The 16,258-nt window shown below is 35.9% G+C and overlaps 1 protein-coding gene across 5 annotated transcripts in view; it reads left to right on the top strand.

Annotated features, from left to right (window-relative positions):
- The window catches only part of POLN (DNA polymerase nu), an 87,189-nt gene that overhangs the window by 46,722 nt on the left and 24,209 nt on the right, over positions 1–16,258 (top strand). For 4 of the 5 annotated variants that reach the window (XR_014851906.1, XM_085059638.1, XM_085059639.1 and 1 more), the window contains 4 exons: positions 1,822–1,904; positions 5,607–5,738; positions 8,606–8,716; positions 10,901–10,979. Coding sequence is in view for 4 of the 5 variants with exons in the window: in XM_085059638.1 (XP_084915764.1) it covers positions 1,822–1,904; positions 5,607–5,738; positions 8,606–8,716; positions 10,901–10,979 (405 nt within the window). In the remaining variant the exon portion in view is untranslated. Of the gene's footprint in view, positions 1–1,821; positions 1,905–5,606; positions 5,739–8,605; positions 8,717–10,900; positions 10,980–12,824; positions 13,552–16,258 lie in introns of those variants that run through there. The other variant, XM_085059640.1, reaches the window with a different exon arrangement.

The following is a 16,258-nucleotide window of genomic DNA, read 5'->3' as shown; positions in this document are numbered from 1 at the left end:
GATTTGCTCTCTTACCAGATTCTATTTTCCCTTGGGATAGATGCTTTCTCAAGTGTCTGTGTAGCTCTCTGCCAGGTTCTTCAGGAAATTCCTGCAGTCTTTCTGCTGGAGATTACTTCAGGAAATCCTTAATGATGTCTAGTTTCCTAATTCTGCACTTATTAGCTCCAATTGCCACTTTGTCCTTATATTCAAGTACAACTGGGAATCTCAACCTACTGTATTCAAAAACTTGAATACATGAAGCATTCGTGTAATCCATGAACTTTTGACCTGCCACAGCTAAGGAAGTAAATTATAAGAGTCTCAAACTAGCAGGATGATTGTCTTAACTGGAAATAGTTTTCATTACAAGTAGAAAACAATATTAAATTATCCAGTTCTTGTTTCTCAACTGAACTGAATAGTGAAAAGTCTGTTTCATCTTTGAGCAGTTAGTAGTATTCAAAGGCATACTGTGAGCTTCTACAAAACCAAAGACTTTTTGCACAACGAAGGCTTGAAATTATATTCAATTTTACTTTTGCTCTTCAAAAAATCTGTACTGATGTAAAGACTTGCTTAAATCTGATTTCATTCAGGGTCTTCCTGTTTATCATTCCAAATTTCTAATTATACCAGCACTGAGCATGGGCTTGGCTAAAATCAGTGTATGGGCTAAGCAAACAAAATGGTGGCTCTGCTGATTTTCTGGGAGTTTGAATATTGTAATAGTGGTGAAAGACTTTCCTTGCAAAAAGATACAGAGGAATACACTGTTTTCTCAAAGCTCCTCAGCTAAAACCTTCACAGCAAAGCATCTTTCATAGCAAACCATAGAAAACTTTTCCTTTTAAAAATACAAGTAGACTCATGAAAAACATGAACAGACTCGTGGGGAGACTTTTTCCCAAGTGGAGCAGATCTCGTCAAGTATCTCTGATAACCATTCATCTCTGTGTTTCAAATACAGTTTTGGTAGGTAATTGTTTTCAGAGAGTGAGTATATGATAGAAATTTTCCCCAACACCCCTTCATTTAAACAAAATTATCAATATTCTTCAGTGTTTTCACTTGTTAATAATGTTGGGATTCTTTCTGAAGCTGCATTTGGATAAGGAAAACTAGAAGTGGTGTGGTGTACTTGATGATTGCAGAGTCATAGCTTTTTATTTTTCACATTGCTAAATCCGTTAACACTTCTGTAGGACTGTTTATGTCATTTGGTGAGAGAATGGGACCTGGGAAGGAGGACACTGGTCTGGAGGTAGTCTGAATGCACTCCTGAGTTCAGAAACAGCCACTGCTGCTGTTTTATGAAGCCTTGCTGTTGTGGAGCTCTGTAAGGCAGAGTGAGCAGTGCTTGCTTCTATCAGTCATTTCTTGATAAAAGGTTGGATATTTCTGTTAGTGAAGCCCTGATAATAACCTTATTTAAACAAGCCTTAGGTCAGACTTATGCTTTGAGTCTCTAGACTCTCATGTCTTGAAGAAATGCTGTTGCTGGAAATAATTAATTTTTCTCATGAGCCAATGTTAAATCCTCCTCAATCTGAAGAACTAATAATACAGTAGTAGGGTTTTTCCTAACCAAGAATTTGATTGAAAAGGGAAGGAGATTGAGATTAAAGTAAAGAATTTCATTTACTATGGACTATCACTACAAAAATTTATAAAGAAGTTGTACATTCCTGACTGCAACAAAAGGCCTTTAGTGCTTCTATTCATATCTTACAAGTTTGTAGTTATTAAATTATTATTGACTTTCAGTAAGTTTTCAGTAGGGATAACAACTTAAATTTGTTTTAACTGAGAATATATGATTTTTGTTTGTTTATTTAGGAAAGGGATTCCAAGTGAACAAGTGCAACATGCTGATAGAGAGCAAGCAAAGCGTATTGTTTACTCAGTGGTTTATGGAGCAGGTAGGCATTTTTAGATAAAAAACCAGCTACTGTAAATTTATACTTCAATTGTAATTTATATAAGTAGCCTGAATTTCTAAAGGTGCGTAAAAGTTTGTCAGAGTATTACATTTTTATTTTTATCCATGATTATTAAATTATCTACTCATTATAAAAATTATTATATGAATGGAGCTACATTACCAAATACAAAATTATCTGATTTTGTATTTATTTGCTGCTGATATAACTGAAGCATTTATCTAAAATGAGTTTAATTTTAAGTGGACTTTGCATTCTCTCAGTATATAGACAGGGATGGGAATAACTGCAATGAAGTTAAAGAACCTCCAATATTGTCTTAAAATGTATTTATAGAATCAGAGAATGGCAGAGGTTGGAAGGGATGTCTGGAGGTCATCAGATCCAGCTCCCTGTTCAAGCAGGGACACCTTGAGGTGTTTGCCCAGGACTGTGTCCAACTTTTCAATGTCTTCAAGGCTGGGAAAAGGCTCTTCAAGGCTTCACAGCCTCCCCAGGCAACCTGTGCCAGTGCTTGCTTACCCTCACAGTATAAAAGTGTTTCCTTACTTTGAGTCTTAATGTTTGCTGCCATTTCTTCACAACTGCAGAAAACTTTCAAAAATCCACTGTTACCCATTCTGCCTAAGTCCTAACTAGGTTCTAGATAAGTAAAGATGTTCTGCATGCTTTCCAAAACTGCCTACTATTTCCTAAATGATGCCCCACTCTCTTTCTGCTTCATACGTGCTTAGAATTACCTTTTCTGGGGAGACAGATGTTTTATATCACCAGTCCACAAGCTCTGGTGAATTAGTTTCAGTGTACAGCTGACTGACTTTCTCTCTCACTGGGTTATTTTACAAAATGCCAGCTTTATCTCCCCTGCCCCTTGGTCCATGCAAATGCTACACATTTCCTATCTCTTCTCTGCCACACATCATCAGAAAAATCACCACCAGTGGAATGCCCTGTAGTTCTGTATATAGTGAGAAATGCCTCAGTTTCTGAGGCTCAGTGGAGCCTATGTCTGTCTCCTCATGCTAAAGAGAACTTTCATGTTTATATTTAAGCACAGTATTGGCACTCCCTCACTTGCTGTGAACCTGGCACAAAATATTTCAGTGTAGCAGTACTTGATTTCAGTATCTCCATTTACTTGTTTGCTTTGTGTTTCTCTCTCTCTCAAGCAAGGGCAGTTGGATCACCTCAATGATAATAAGAAGTTTCCAGTTCATTAGAAGTGTGATCAGATCCTAATTAAGACATTAAATGATATCATTAAACCATTTAGATGGAAACTGGGCTGACAAAAAGTAGTTGTTAGATACCTGAAATTGATGGACTGAATTCCACCCACAGTTTATCTCCCTTCAAAAGACAGCTCACTTTTCATTAAGGAGACATTTTGATACAACCAAAGAGTGTGAATAATGCTTCTTTTTGGGTTGAAAACTACAGAAATGTTCCCTGAGGAGCTTGCCTGTATCATGCTTACAGGAGTTAATAAAAACTTTTCATGTAGTAAATAGTAATCTTTTTTTTCTTTTTGTTTTCTTAGCTTTAGGTTACACTTGTTTCATGTTTTCAAGGTCTTTTCTGTAATTCTAGGGGATAATAAAGAAAGAAGAAGGTTGGTTACTAAGAAAAAGTTTTTCACCCAGAGGGTGGTTGGGCACTGTTCCAGGCTCCCCAGGGCAGTGGTCACAGCACCAAGCCTGACAGAGTTCAAGAAGCATTTGGACAATGCTCTCAGGCACATGGTGTGACTCTTGGGGTCTCCTGTGCATGGCCAGGAATTGATCCTTGCAGGTCCTTTCCAACTCAGGACATTCTATGAATGTTTTTACTGGGTTTGGAGCAGTTCAATTCACCTGCTTCTGCCTCAGTCCTCTTGTAGAACTAAAACACAGGCAACTTAAACATCTGTGAAATAAGGAATTCAAGCCCTGAATTGACACAGAGGACTATCAAAGTGTTTAAATGAAAACTAAGCTATTTTCAATTTTGAAAGGTGATATTGCAGAATGGAGAGCACTGCAACTCATAGGCTGCTGCTAGTAATGCCCCTGACACAGATAACTCAAGAAGAGTGCTCAGTGAAGGTTTAGTCCACTCCTGGGCTTTGCCTCACATGGCCTATGCTCCTGCATTGTGGAACATGATCTGACACAATTATGTGGCTGTGCATTCCCCTCTTTTTGCTTCCTGGCAACTGCATTTCCCTAGGACCTTTCAGATATCCTTGCTAATATTGTGCTTTAATTTTCCTAGTATTTTATGCAATTTTTCTGTATATTAATAGTTCTTTAAATGGATAACATGGATGAACTTAGATGTTACAGTTCTCTAAGGAAGGTACAGTAGTCTCCTAGCTGGTAGCAATGCATGCTGTAGCAGATAGGTTTGTCATTTGCTGACCCAGGAAGAAAACCCAAATCAATTAGATGTAAAAAAAAAAAAAAAAAAAAAAAGGTACAGAGCTATAATAGCTCAGCAAATGTCCTGGATGTCTGTGTGAATTTCTTCCTCTAGCACTTTGTCCAGACTGGTGTTCCTGCAGCTCAGTGCAAATCCTGGCGTGACTGAGAACAAAATGCTACAAGAATTGTTCTGAAATGCACATCAGCCTGACAGTGATGGCATTTAGATGGCTGAAATCCTCTCTCTTTTAAAAGTGCTAGATAATTTCTCTTGACAGTCTTACCGTGACAATGACTATTCTGTGCCTTTGGTGCCTTGAGATGTTGCCTCTCAGCTTATGTTCTTTGCAGACACAGTGCTGGTTCTGGGTTGCTGTGCAGCTGACATAAATATATCTGTCTTTCAGACTTCATATGACTAATGTTGCTGTATGTTTTATTTTTACTGGAACTGTTTGTTTTATAAGTGGGTTTAAACTGTAGCTCTTAGTTTATATTTTCACAGTCTGGAATATCTTCAGGTTTTTTCCACCTTTTCTTCTAAATGCTCTTAGATCCAACATAATGTATATTGTGTGCCTATATCCTATCCAAAAGCTGTGATTCCTTTCTCTCTCTGTTGAAACACTTTTTCTGTTTTTTCTTTTTCCATTTTTTTTTTCTTTTTCCAACCCTTTTATCTCAAAACTTGGACCCTGATTTCTACTGACATTGAGGAGTCTCAGTCTGAAATCTGTGGGATTCAGACTCCAAACATCCTTTCTTAAATTCAGGCTAAACTGAATTTGGCTAAACTGAGTTTGGCTTCTAGCTAAACTCAACCATAAACATCTCCATCCTTTTTTAGATCTTCATTTATAGACATTTATATTTGTGTTGGTTTAAAATTAATTCAAATTTTTATCTGCTCTTCAAAGTTTGGAGATTGCAACACTGAACTAGTAAAATGATACTTAAAGCAACAGCATTACTCTGTGAACAAAAGAGATTTCAACTACATTATAGGTATGAATTATAACTAGGAATTTCTTAATTGCATACTTCTTGTATACCTCTTATTAATTATATGCTTAATCCAGTAACTTCAGTAAAACATTCAGGCTCAGAGTTAAACATTTATTTTTTTCCAATATGATTTTAGTGTATCAGATCCATCCTCTTTCTCAGAAGTAAGTAAAGTTAACTAATTCCACTAATTGGGCATGTAACAGTGCTATTGTCTGTAGTGGTTTTCTGTTCTGCTTTATTGCATAATAGAGATAATTTCTGTTACCACCAGGTAAAGAACGTCTTGCTGACTGTTTGGGAATTACTCCTGTTCAAGCTGGTCAATTTATAGAGAGTTTTATGCAAAAATACAAGAAAGTGCATGAATTTACAAAGAAAACCATTGAACAGTGCCGAAATAAAGGTAATCCAAAATCTATGACCATATTATGTTTACTGATCAGCACTCTGTGACTGTGGTGAAGACAAAGATTCAGCTTGACCCAAATTCAGATTGTTACTGGACAACAAAAAAAGATGCAATATCCTTTCTTGGTGAATCAAGTTTGGGGTTTTTTTCTTTTTTATCCCTAAAAGGAGCTGGTTAAGTCTGTCTGCTTTTTCTCAGAAAGATACTAACAGAATAAGACATCTGTTCTCAGAGTGAACCCCACTTAATGTCAAGTTACACTGCATCATTTTGATGTGTAATGTGCTCCAACACAAAAACGCCCAAGGAATCTTCTACTTAATAAATTGGGTACATGGCTGCTGGACCGTGGAAGTTCAGTCAATTTACACAGCCAGTTTTTTTAAACTTATATTTTTTCTTTGCATCAATCAGAATTTATGTTCTTGAAGTTCAGGTGGTAGCTGTGATGACAGATGTGTGCAGATTGCTTCTGGAACCAGCAGCTGCAAACTCTTCTTACATTGAGTTTGTTGTTAGTCTACATATTCATTTATATTTAGTGAATCCTAGGAGTGCAGTAATTTGAGGAGAGAAAACATAGCTGCTTGAAATATTGTCTTTTGAAAGCTAATTAGCAGAACTGTCAAAATTGAGTTCTTTTGTTTCTTAATGGAGCATGCAGTACTAAGGCATTTTTTAGAAGTAAACAGTAAATTTGCAATATAATATTACCCATCACTGTATGGGTGAGTGTCATGATAGAAACATATAATTGAATTTTAGTAGTGAAAATGGGTAGTATTCATTTTTGTGCTTTGAAGGACCTAAAAATCTACTGGAAATATGAACTTTCAATGTGTCACACAGTTGCATTCCTTCATTCATTAATGTTGTTCAGGAAAAGGGAAGTTATTGGACACCCATTTTTAGCTGTAATTAAGCCCAATGTAACATACCTGGCAAAATATTACACAATTATATATTTATGATCTATTTAAAATAACTTAGCATTCTTATTTTAAAAGTGAATGAGTTTCTATAAACAGATTTCTGTGGTAGAGAATCTGGTTTCTGAGTTCAGTAGACAAGAATGTCATGACTAATGTTCTAAAGTCATCAGAGCACACTTGTCTAATTACTTCTCACCCCTCCTTGCACTCCTGTCTATCAACCATTTTTAACCATTAATGGTAGAAGAGCAATCTGTTCAGGCTGTACAAGCTCTAGAAATCTGCAGCAGATCAGTATTGTTTAATATTTTTCCTGTTAATCCACATCAGATCCTAACTTTGCAACAAAAACATTCCAGCCTATTGAGCTCATTACAAGGTAATTTTTCTTTATTTATCTGCAGGTCAAAGGTGAGCAGCACCCACCTGACTAATATTATTTAGGTGTTATGAATGTCTGATACTCCATGTAGACACAAGAAGCATATAAATAATTATTTTATGAGGAAGATATTTGTTAGTGTATATATTATTATATTGCTGTTGTTCTTTGATGAAATTTTGATATATTAAAAATAATGCATTAAGGCCTCATTCAGGCATGTATTTAGAGATTAATCATTGACCTACTCTGCTGCTGTTATATGAATGATGGTGTTTGTTTGGGGATGTTGCTCAGTTATGAGTATTGTGGGGGTGATTCTCCTAGGGAGTCACACCTCACAAGAATAAGGCTCTTACAGCAATTCCAATTTTACCTAAGAATACAATGTTTCAAGAATTCCACCTTTAAATACCATTTTTCATGGAAAATGTTAGTTAAATTGGGAAGACTGATTTGCTAAAGAATATCCTAACTTCCAGATGTTTCAGTTCCTTGTTTCAAAACTGTACTTTTGGTATCAGTACTCCTGGAAATACACTAATTTACAGAAAGCTGTATTAATTCATCCTCTGCACACGAGTCTGGGTATGTGTAATAAGGTGGTGACTTTTTGTCTGAAGAGGTCTCCTCACACTTGTGTTTGCATAGCAGAGGAGATGAAACTGTGTCATTGTGAACTTCCATGGTTTCCAAGAACAATTCTTGGGTAGTCAAGGTGATCTGAAGTATAAAGAAAGATTTTTTCAAGATGTATTTTTAACATGGATGATTTTTCATTTTCCTTAAAATAAGAATAGAAGTTTATTTTTGAAGATAAGCTAAGTTTTGCGTGTGTTATTTTGACAAGAGGATCCTCACATCACTTTTCCTCTCTCAACTCCTCTCACTTGCCCTCCAAAATAGTGGTTTTTTTAGCAAAATACGTCATTAGGCCTAACATAAAGCTTTAACTGTGTTTTTATGTTTCTTTTAAACTAAAAAAATCCCACCTCACTAGAGTTAAGGAGGTTTGGCTGTGAAAGGAACACAGAAATACTACATAAAGAAAATGGAAAAAAACCCCAACTTTTTTTCTCCCCCAAAAAGCTATTTTATATTTTTGGGAAATATTCATTACTGATCTAATTACTCTACAAATTGATTTTTCTTTACTATTCCCAAGTAAACTATTCATTGTGTGGAAAACTCTAATTACGGTTGCTAATAGATAGCTAATTCTGCTAGGTATTTATAGTTTCATCTCCCCCAGAGGGAGTTTGCTGGTTTATCAGTAGACATTCCTAATGAAAATTTAACAGCTTTAAAGAACAAAATTTTTTTTTGTATAACATGTACCAATTCTCTGAATTAAATAATTCTTAAACCAAAAAATACAGTTAGCATTTCAGTTTTAAGTAAGCTCAGACTGTTTTCAGAGGACAAAATATGAAATTGACTCAGGCACATAATTGCAAATAACTGTATTATCTTCAAAAAGAATTTTTGAAATTTAATTTTAATCACTCTATATCACATGATACTAACTTTTATTTAAATCCTACAAGGCTATGTGGTTTCCATAATGGGACGCAAAAGGCCACTGGCCAATATCAATGCACAGGATTACAAGCTACGCACTCAAGCAGAGAGACAAGCTGTCAATTTTGTTGTTCAAGGTAAGGAACTGCCTCCCTGCCTTCCTTTTTACCCACCTGTCTCTACCTCTGCTAGGCTTTAGTGGGCAACAATTTGGATAATCTCAGAAGAATGAATATTCTAGTAGTCTACTAGAGTAGGCGTGAGTTTTACTGTGAAAAAGAAGTTAAAATTATATGTTCTATCTGCCTTGGAAATTGCCAGTAAACAGAATCATATAATGATAATATTAATAACAACAACAGTATAAGTGTTCTAATACACTGGAGTGCTCTGTGATAGTTAAATGTAGGTATTTTTACAAACTGTGTTTAGAGATAATATCTAGAATTCAGTTCTTCAGATGCATTGTTTCTTTAAACACTTTCCTTTCTAGGTTTTATAATTAGTTACTCCAGAAGGGTTTCTGTGATTAGGCTTCTTACAGATTCTAGCTTTAAATTTGCCAGATAGCTTTACTTTAAGAAATATAGAATGTTACAATAATTGTGCATTGTTATTATTTATTTTGAAATCCAGCTCATTCTTTGCAGAAACTCTCAAACTTAATTCTGTGGAGAGCAAGAAAAAAGGTGGTTTTTTCCACAGAAAAATACTTAACATATAGATTGGAAATGCAGAAGTCAACATTAGGTGCTCACATTTTAGTTAATCTGATGAATTAACATACTCTGTTTAAGTCACTTGGGGTTCAGTATGTACAGAATTTAGCTACCCAAAGGAAAAAAACCTGAGCTGTCAGCCCAAGACTGAGATCCCCCCTACCAAGCTGTCTCTTAGAATTATTTTTTTAGTTGTATGATGCTGATGGGATCATAACTCTTCCTTAAGTTATACTGGAAGTGTACAATTTACAGGCAAGGAAAACGTGCTTTCTAGACATGGTGAGAGTGTGCTCCTTATAAAGTGATTTGAATTTTCCTTTTGAAAATATCGCTTGCCTCTCCAAATGTTATTCATTTTAATGTTTCATTTTTAAAATGACTTAAGTATTTCTGCCATGTTTGACATTTCTTAAGTACTGTCTCTGCAAGAATACCTACAGATCTAGTATTTTAATTCTAATTCTCATTCTGTGCATCCTTCAGAGCACGCAGTGTAGCATCAATAAAGAGACACAGCCCTCTGAGCAGCACTTGTAATGTCCATCTGTCCTAAGAGCAGGAGCAAGGCTGTCACAGGACTGTCTATGAAACACTTCTATGTACCTGCAGTAATAAGATTGCCAGATTTCACTGTCAGTTCAAATAATACTAGAGGACAAATGTGATGAAAAATAATGCAATTGTTATTCAAAATGTAATCTTAGATGGTGTGGTGAAGCAAGGACTAACAGCTCTAAAATATTCAGTACGCCCAAATTTTGTAACAAATTTCATTCTGGACTATAATGATTTTTTAATTTTGAGATTTCAGCAATGAGATAATATTTCAAGACTCTAAAAACTTTCTAAATTATGTGAAACCTTTTATCACATTTAGCATACTAAACTGCATTTAATGTGTTTTATAGTTATATCTAATAGTCTAATTTAAGTAAAACTATTTAAACTATTTAAGTAAAAACTATTTAACTAGTTTACATTTTGATTACTGTTGCAGCAACCGATAGCAGAAGACTTTAGGTGCATGACAATATTGAGGTCTCCTGACTGGAGAGTCATCCAGCCTCTTGATCACCAGAAATGTGTTATCTATTCTGTACCATGGCACTGTTTTATGCACCACTGCTCTTAACACCATAATATAATGAACATACATTACATACGCACGGAAATATGAAAAAATGCAAAATTAAGGCTCCAAATTAAAATGCAGCACTGAAACCATGTTCTGACCTTTTGTGACATTAAATTTTAATTGATTAATAGGTAAATTTTAATTAAAGCTGAGGGTGAGATAATTTCATGCTTTTTTTTTATAGAAAGCAATTTTTCAACTTATAGTCATGATGGAAAAATTCACCTTTAATTAACACATAATATCATATTGTTATTTTCTAGTTTTAATTAACATATGATTATTTCCTCTGTTATTTATGAACCCTATAATTTGTTTCACATATTACACTAATTGAATCTGCTAGTTTTGAAAATTCTTATAATTCAGAATCTTCAGATGACTTTGTTTCTATGCCATAGTTCCAAGAAGAACATTTTCCTTTTACATGCTTTAGATTAAAAACAGATCACTTTCTTTCATAGGCTCTGCAGCTGATCTTTGTAAAATGGCTATGGTGAAGATTTTTGCCTCTGTTGTCATTTCTCCAACTTTAACAGCCAGGTTAGTAATGAATGACTGCAAAACTGTTTCATTTTTAAACAAAATTAGTTGAAATGAATATGTTTCTGACATTTTAAGCAGGTCTAGAAATACCATGTGTACGTCTGAATCTTTTAACAAGCAAGGACACGTGGAATGGTTTTATACATTTGAAGTTATGTCTTTGTGCTTGAATGGTTGGATCTGTAAATGCATCCCAAGGTGCTGAAGTGCCCTGGAGTCATTTAAACTCAGTCAGATGTAATTCAGTGGTAGTTCTGCACCTTTGAAATCAAGCCCACTGATCATATCCTTCCTGTATTTTGAGTGTATTGTACAGTGGGAATTGAACATTCAATGGGCTGGGAAAAAAACAGGAATCAGGAAACCAGTGCTCAAGGAAAATAAATGAACGTTTTTTATTCTTGTATAGATGGCTTTTCTTTAAAGAAAAGCTCAGTCATCACGATTCTCTTCTGTTGTGGCTGCTCTGAGTTGGGTGGGAGATCACAGAATGTCCTCAAAGAGTTTTATGCCACTAGCAGAAATAATGAAGTCTGCTTTTCCTGTGGAGAAGTTGGTCCAGACAGCCAGAGAGCATTATTATTTGCGGCAATAGAAAGAGACTTTGAAGGCAAACATGTAGAAATAACTGGTTTCTCATCTTTGGTAATGCTGTAGCAAACAGTCCAGTAGAACATGAATTGGTGCAGTAGAAGTTCAGACAAAAGCAGAGATAGGAAGTAGTGCTGAACATCTGTGTTTCTGTTGTCATCTAGAAAGGGTCATAACAACTGAGCTGTAGCAATCATGCAGAAAGGACTCCTATGGGTGTTTAGCTCAGTACAAAGAAATAGGGTTTGGCTTTCCAAATATTGTGGCTAGCACAGGTTTTCCCATGAGAAGTTTTCTTGTGTTTTGTAAATAAAGATAAAGTTTGGATGTTATTGGAACAGTGTCCCAGAACTTGGGCAGTGCAGGCCTGGCAAATCAGGCCTGGGGGAAGGCTTCTGACTGACCAATCTGGGTGACTTTTGAGAACTCTATATATGTGATAAAATCAAAACAATAAAGGTCATTCCTTCTTGCCACTGAGAACTGATGCATTCATTACTCTGCTAGCTGCTCAACAGCGACAAAATATATTTGGCAATTATGGGTAATACCTGACCCTATAAATAATCTGTGTGTGTTTGTGTGTGTATCATTTATACATAGCAGTGTTATCTTATTTGATCAATGTTTGAAAATATAATTTCTAATTACAAATATAGATTCCATTTGTTGGATTCGAAGTTCAACTCATTCCTATGCTAAAAATAAAACAACTTCTGAGTGACTCTTAAATGTTCTTGCAACTTTTTAAGCAAAATACCATTGGACCATTAAAAAAAATGTAAGTGGCCCACCAGTACAAATCTGAAAAGGGAGGTGGTTCTTTGGTGGAGATCCTGCCTGCATTCAGACAATGATACATTTGTGTATTAAATGTTGGATGATGCACTATCCCATATTGCATTGTACACTTCCAGGTAGATTGTCTGCACTGATTATAATTATTTTTGCTACCTGAGTTGAATGAAAAGCCCAGAATCTGACAGCTGTGGCATGGATGAAAATTTCTGCAGCAGTAGCAGGGATAACTGAGTTAGATGAGTGGTAGAGGAGCAACAAACAGCCTTTAGTGGAGTGGACAAGTAGAGGTGGTGAGAGGGCAAAGAACATACTGCCTGCTGAAGTTCCTGCCTGGCACACAGATGTTTAGGTTCAGTAACTGGCTGTTTGTTGTAATTCTGAGAAAGCCAAAATTTTTTGCTACTGATGTCATGTCTGATAAAGCTCATGAACATTTTCTTCTCTTAGCAGAAAATTTTACTGGGGTTGTTCTTTCTCAAAATTATTTGTTTCAAAGAAGTAATGTCACCAAATGGCTAAGGAGGTAACAGACATCAGGAACCATTGGAGCTGTATGTGTTGAAATTCCTTGTGTTGTGAAAGCATAGGGGAATGGTTACACCAGATAACAGCAAAGTATCACTGCCTATCCTGCTAGTTCCTATCATAAATGTCACAGCTGGGAAAGACCAACACTGCAAGGGCATTTCAAAAAGATTGACTGTTTTAAACAAGAACTTTGAACTTCTGCCAGCCATTAACAACTGGATGGCTTTGCTAGAGGAGAGTGTTTTAATAGTCAATAATGGCTCCTTGCTGTAATATTTAGTAGGTACTTACAGGCCAGGCTTGTTAGAAAAGCACAATCAATGCTTTTGTAAATTCTGTGAACAGTCACCTGATTGGACAGTGCATTTTAAAGCATCAGAGAGATCTTGCCAAAAGAATATGGGACTGAAACTTGAAATATTGTGTTTCTGCTTTTCTGCCAGGTGACATTCAGTTAGTTATTATTTCAGTGCTCTATTTCTTGATTTTCTTATCAGTCAGGTCAGGATAATGATCCTAACGTCCGTTATAAAGCTCTTTAAAAAATATTGTTGAAAGGAAGCATGTACATAATTGGTGCTCTTGTAACAGTGGGAATGCATAGTAGCTCTTCCAAAATGAGAAATATAATCAATCTCCTATTATCACCCCATCAGATCATATTCATTCCAAAGATAGCACACTACTATCTTTTCTTCTATCTTCATCCCCTTGTAAGTATCTTTATTTCCCTATTAGAATTTCTAATTTTGGAAACAGGGTTTTCACTTTGAACAGCATATCAAAGAGAAATATAATTTTTACATGCTTTAGAAGTGATTATGAACATTTACACTAGGAGACAGTATCCTATTAAGCATAGCTAAGTTTTGGCTAACGCTCAACATTTTGTCTTCCTTAGCTTGGAAATAAAGAAAAAATAATTCTAAATAAGATCTTACAGTTTTTGGTGTTAGTTTGCAGGTATGTTTGCAGTCTTCACTCACAACACTGCATTCATTGTTCCTGCACTGGAGGCTGTTCAGCTGTGAGCAAGCTCTGACCCAATAGTGTGAAGCTTCATTTTTGTGTGACTAGCAGTCAGTAGATTTTCAGTTATTGTTTGCACATATAATACTGTATGTGGAAGTCAGGAAAGGTAATCAAGTTCCATTTTCATGATGCTTCATCAGAGAGGCATTCTTGATGAAACAGTATATTCCCCTGTGACTGATCAATTCTGCCAACTAGCAGTCTCATTTTTCCCTTTGTGTTTCTTCATCTTTTAACTCAAATACCATCCTAGCAGCTTCTGCAGTTGACAGCAAGAAGTCAATCAGTTACTTGGAAGTCATTTTACAGAAATCAGGAAAAGTAGCATTAAATACATGTGATACAGATCTAATATTAGTATGGATTGGCTACTGGCATCAGTGTTAATATCACTGCATTTTTTGTGGCGCTGACAAGTAATCAAAATTTTTTCAGACTTCTTCTGTATTACCTAGATCTTTCTTAAGATGTTGTTTTGCTGCTGCTGGCCAAGTTCCTCACTGAAAATGTGCTGCTGACATAAATTATTTAAGTGCCAGCTTTTACCTGTCTGATGCAATCCACAGAACCTCCACACGATGTTCCCTGCAGGCAGATGATAGCAGAGAAACTTCTGAAGTGAGATCAAGACATACAGTAGCAGCTAAAAGATAGATTTATGGAATTGATGAGAGTGCAGAGGTACTTAGTGAACTCAGATGGACTGCTGCAGTTCTTTTCAGTGTTTAAAACATCACTGCAATGTCAGTCATGTGGAAATGTGGTGAGAAAGAAGGATGCTGGTGAATTGCAGAAGAATTGCTGCCTATACCAGTTCTTGTACATATTGTCATTTTGTAAGCTGAAGAAGCACTCGTGTTACTCAGTCTACCTGGTACTACATGGGCTTCTCAGAAAGTCATTAAAAATGATAATATCTCAACAACATGCACATTAATTTTAACAAGTCTATAGAACTATTGAGTAATTTGGTGTGAATCCACCAATTCTGCTTTTGCATCAATTTATTGTTCCTTCAGCACTGTGCCACAAACACCCAGCTTTTCTTCGCAGCATGTCTAGACCCCAGTTAAAGAGGCAGGTTCAGCCACAGGCCAAATATAAATGAGTGATCTGAAAAGGAGAAGCCACCAGCAAATGAAAGCAAAAGATTCATTTTTTTGGTCCCAGCTGCTTTTCAATAGCAGTGGCTGTTGGAGTTTTGTATGTCTTCCTCAAGGAATAAACACTCTAATCAACCTAATGATTTTCTCTGCTGGTGAGTTGTAAATGCATCTCACTTCTACAGATAGCTAAATTAGTTAGAAACAGTTCTTATTGTCCCAGGAACAAGCATTGTGTTATGTGACCTAAATTTTTTTTCAGATACAAGTCACATGGTAAATCACAAATGATTCATTTCTTGGAAGTGGCTTCAGTTTTGGTACAACACAAGAATCTAGAGGCATCTTTAAGGTGTGTAGGGAAGCAATGATTGTTACTTTATAGACTGCTTATAATCTCTCAGATTCATACAAGAGGACATACTAATGAGCCCAGCTTCTTGATTACATTGTCGTTTTAGACAAATACTTTAAGTAAAATGCTTAGTGCTGCTGCTATATGTGTTGATTTTCTTTATTCTCGGCATAAATCTTATGTCCCTTTATCTGTTTCTCCATAAGTTAATGAACTGTTTTTACTCATGCTGCTTCTCTAGCAGCTAACCAGGATTTTCAAATAAATGCCTTTTGCTCTGGTATTCTGCCCACAATTCCCACACAGTATATGCCCAGAATTCCCACCCAGTTAAATGGATTAACTCTAGCAAGATAGTCAACTTTTATCCTTAGCCTAATACTGGAGAAATCGAACCGCATGGAAAAGATAAAGTTTGGATTCTGCTTCAGAGGAGAATCAGATTGTTGTCTCACAGAGAAAGGCTTTTGTTTCTGTAGCAGAAGGAAACTTCCCAGGTCATATTGCACGCTCCATAGCTGTTGTCCAATCTGTAGCTCTTTGCCTCCCAAAGTAGCCAAATAACATTGAATTTCTAGGCAAGCTGTAACTTAGAAAAATCATCACTTTCCTCAAGCAACCAAAGCAGTATTTTGCATATATCCACAAGATGGTGAGCTGTTACCTGAACACTTCATGCTTAGTGAGCCAGAGCAAGTCAGAGTAATTTATTCCTTACAGAAAGAACTAAGTACATTTAATATGTTGCAATATCACAGCCAAAAAGCACATGCATGATGTAGCAGGTTTCTCACTGTTCCTTTATGTAAGATGTTTGATGCAAATAAATATATTCATTTATAAAACCCTTTTGGAGGTCACCTTTT

The sequence above is a fragment of the Lichenostomus cassidix genome, chromosome 4 (genome assembly GCF_008360975.1).
Source record: "Lichenostomus cassidix isolate B80296 chromosome 4, HeHo_3.0, whole genome shotgun sequence".
Classification (NCBI taxonomy): Eukaryota; Metazoa; Chordata; class Aves; order Passeriformes; family Meliphagidae; genus Lichenostomus; species Lichenostomus cassidix.
Note: the sequence above shows the minus strand (reverse complement) of the source record. Positions and strands in the feature narration are given on the sequence as shown.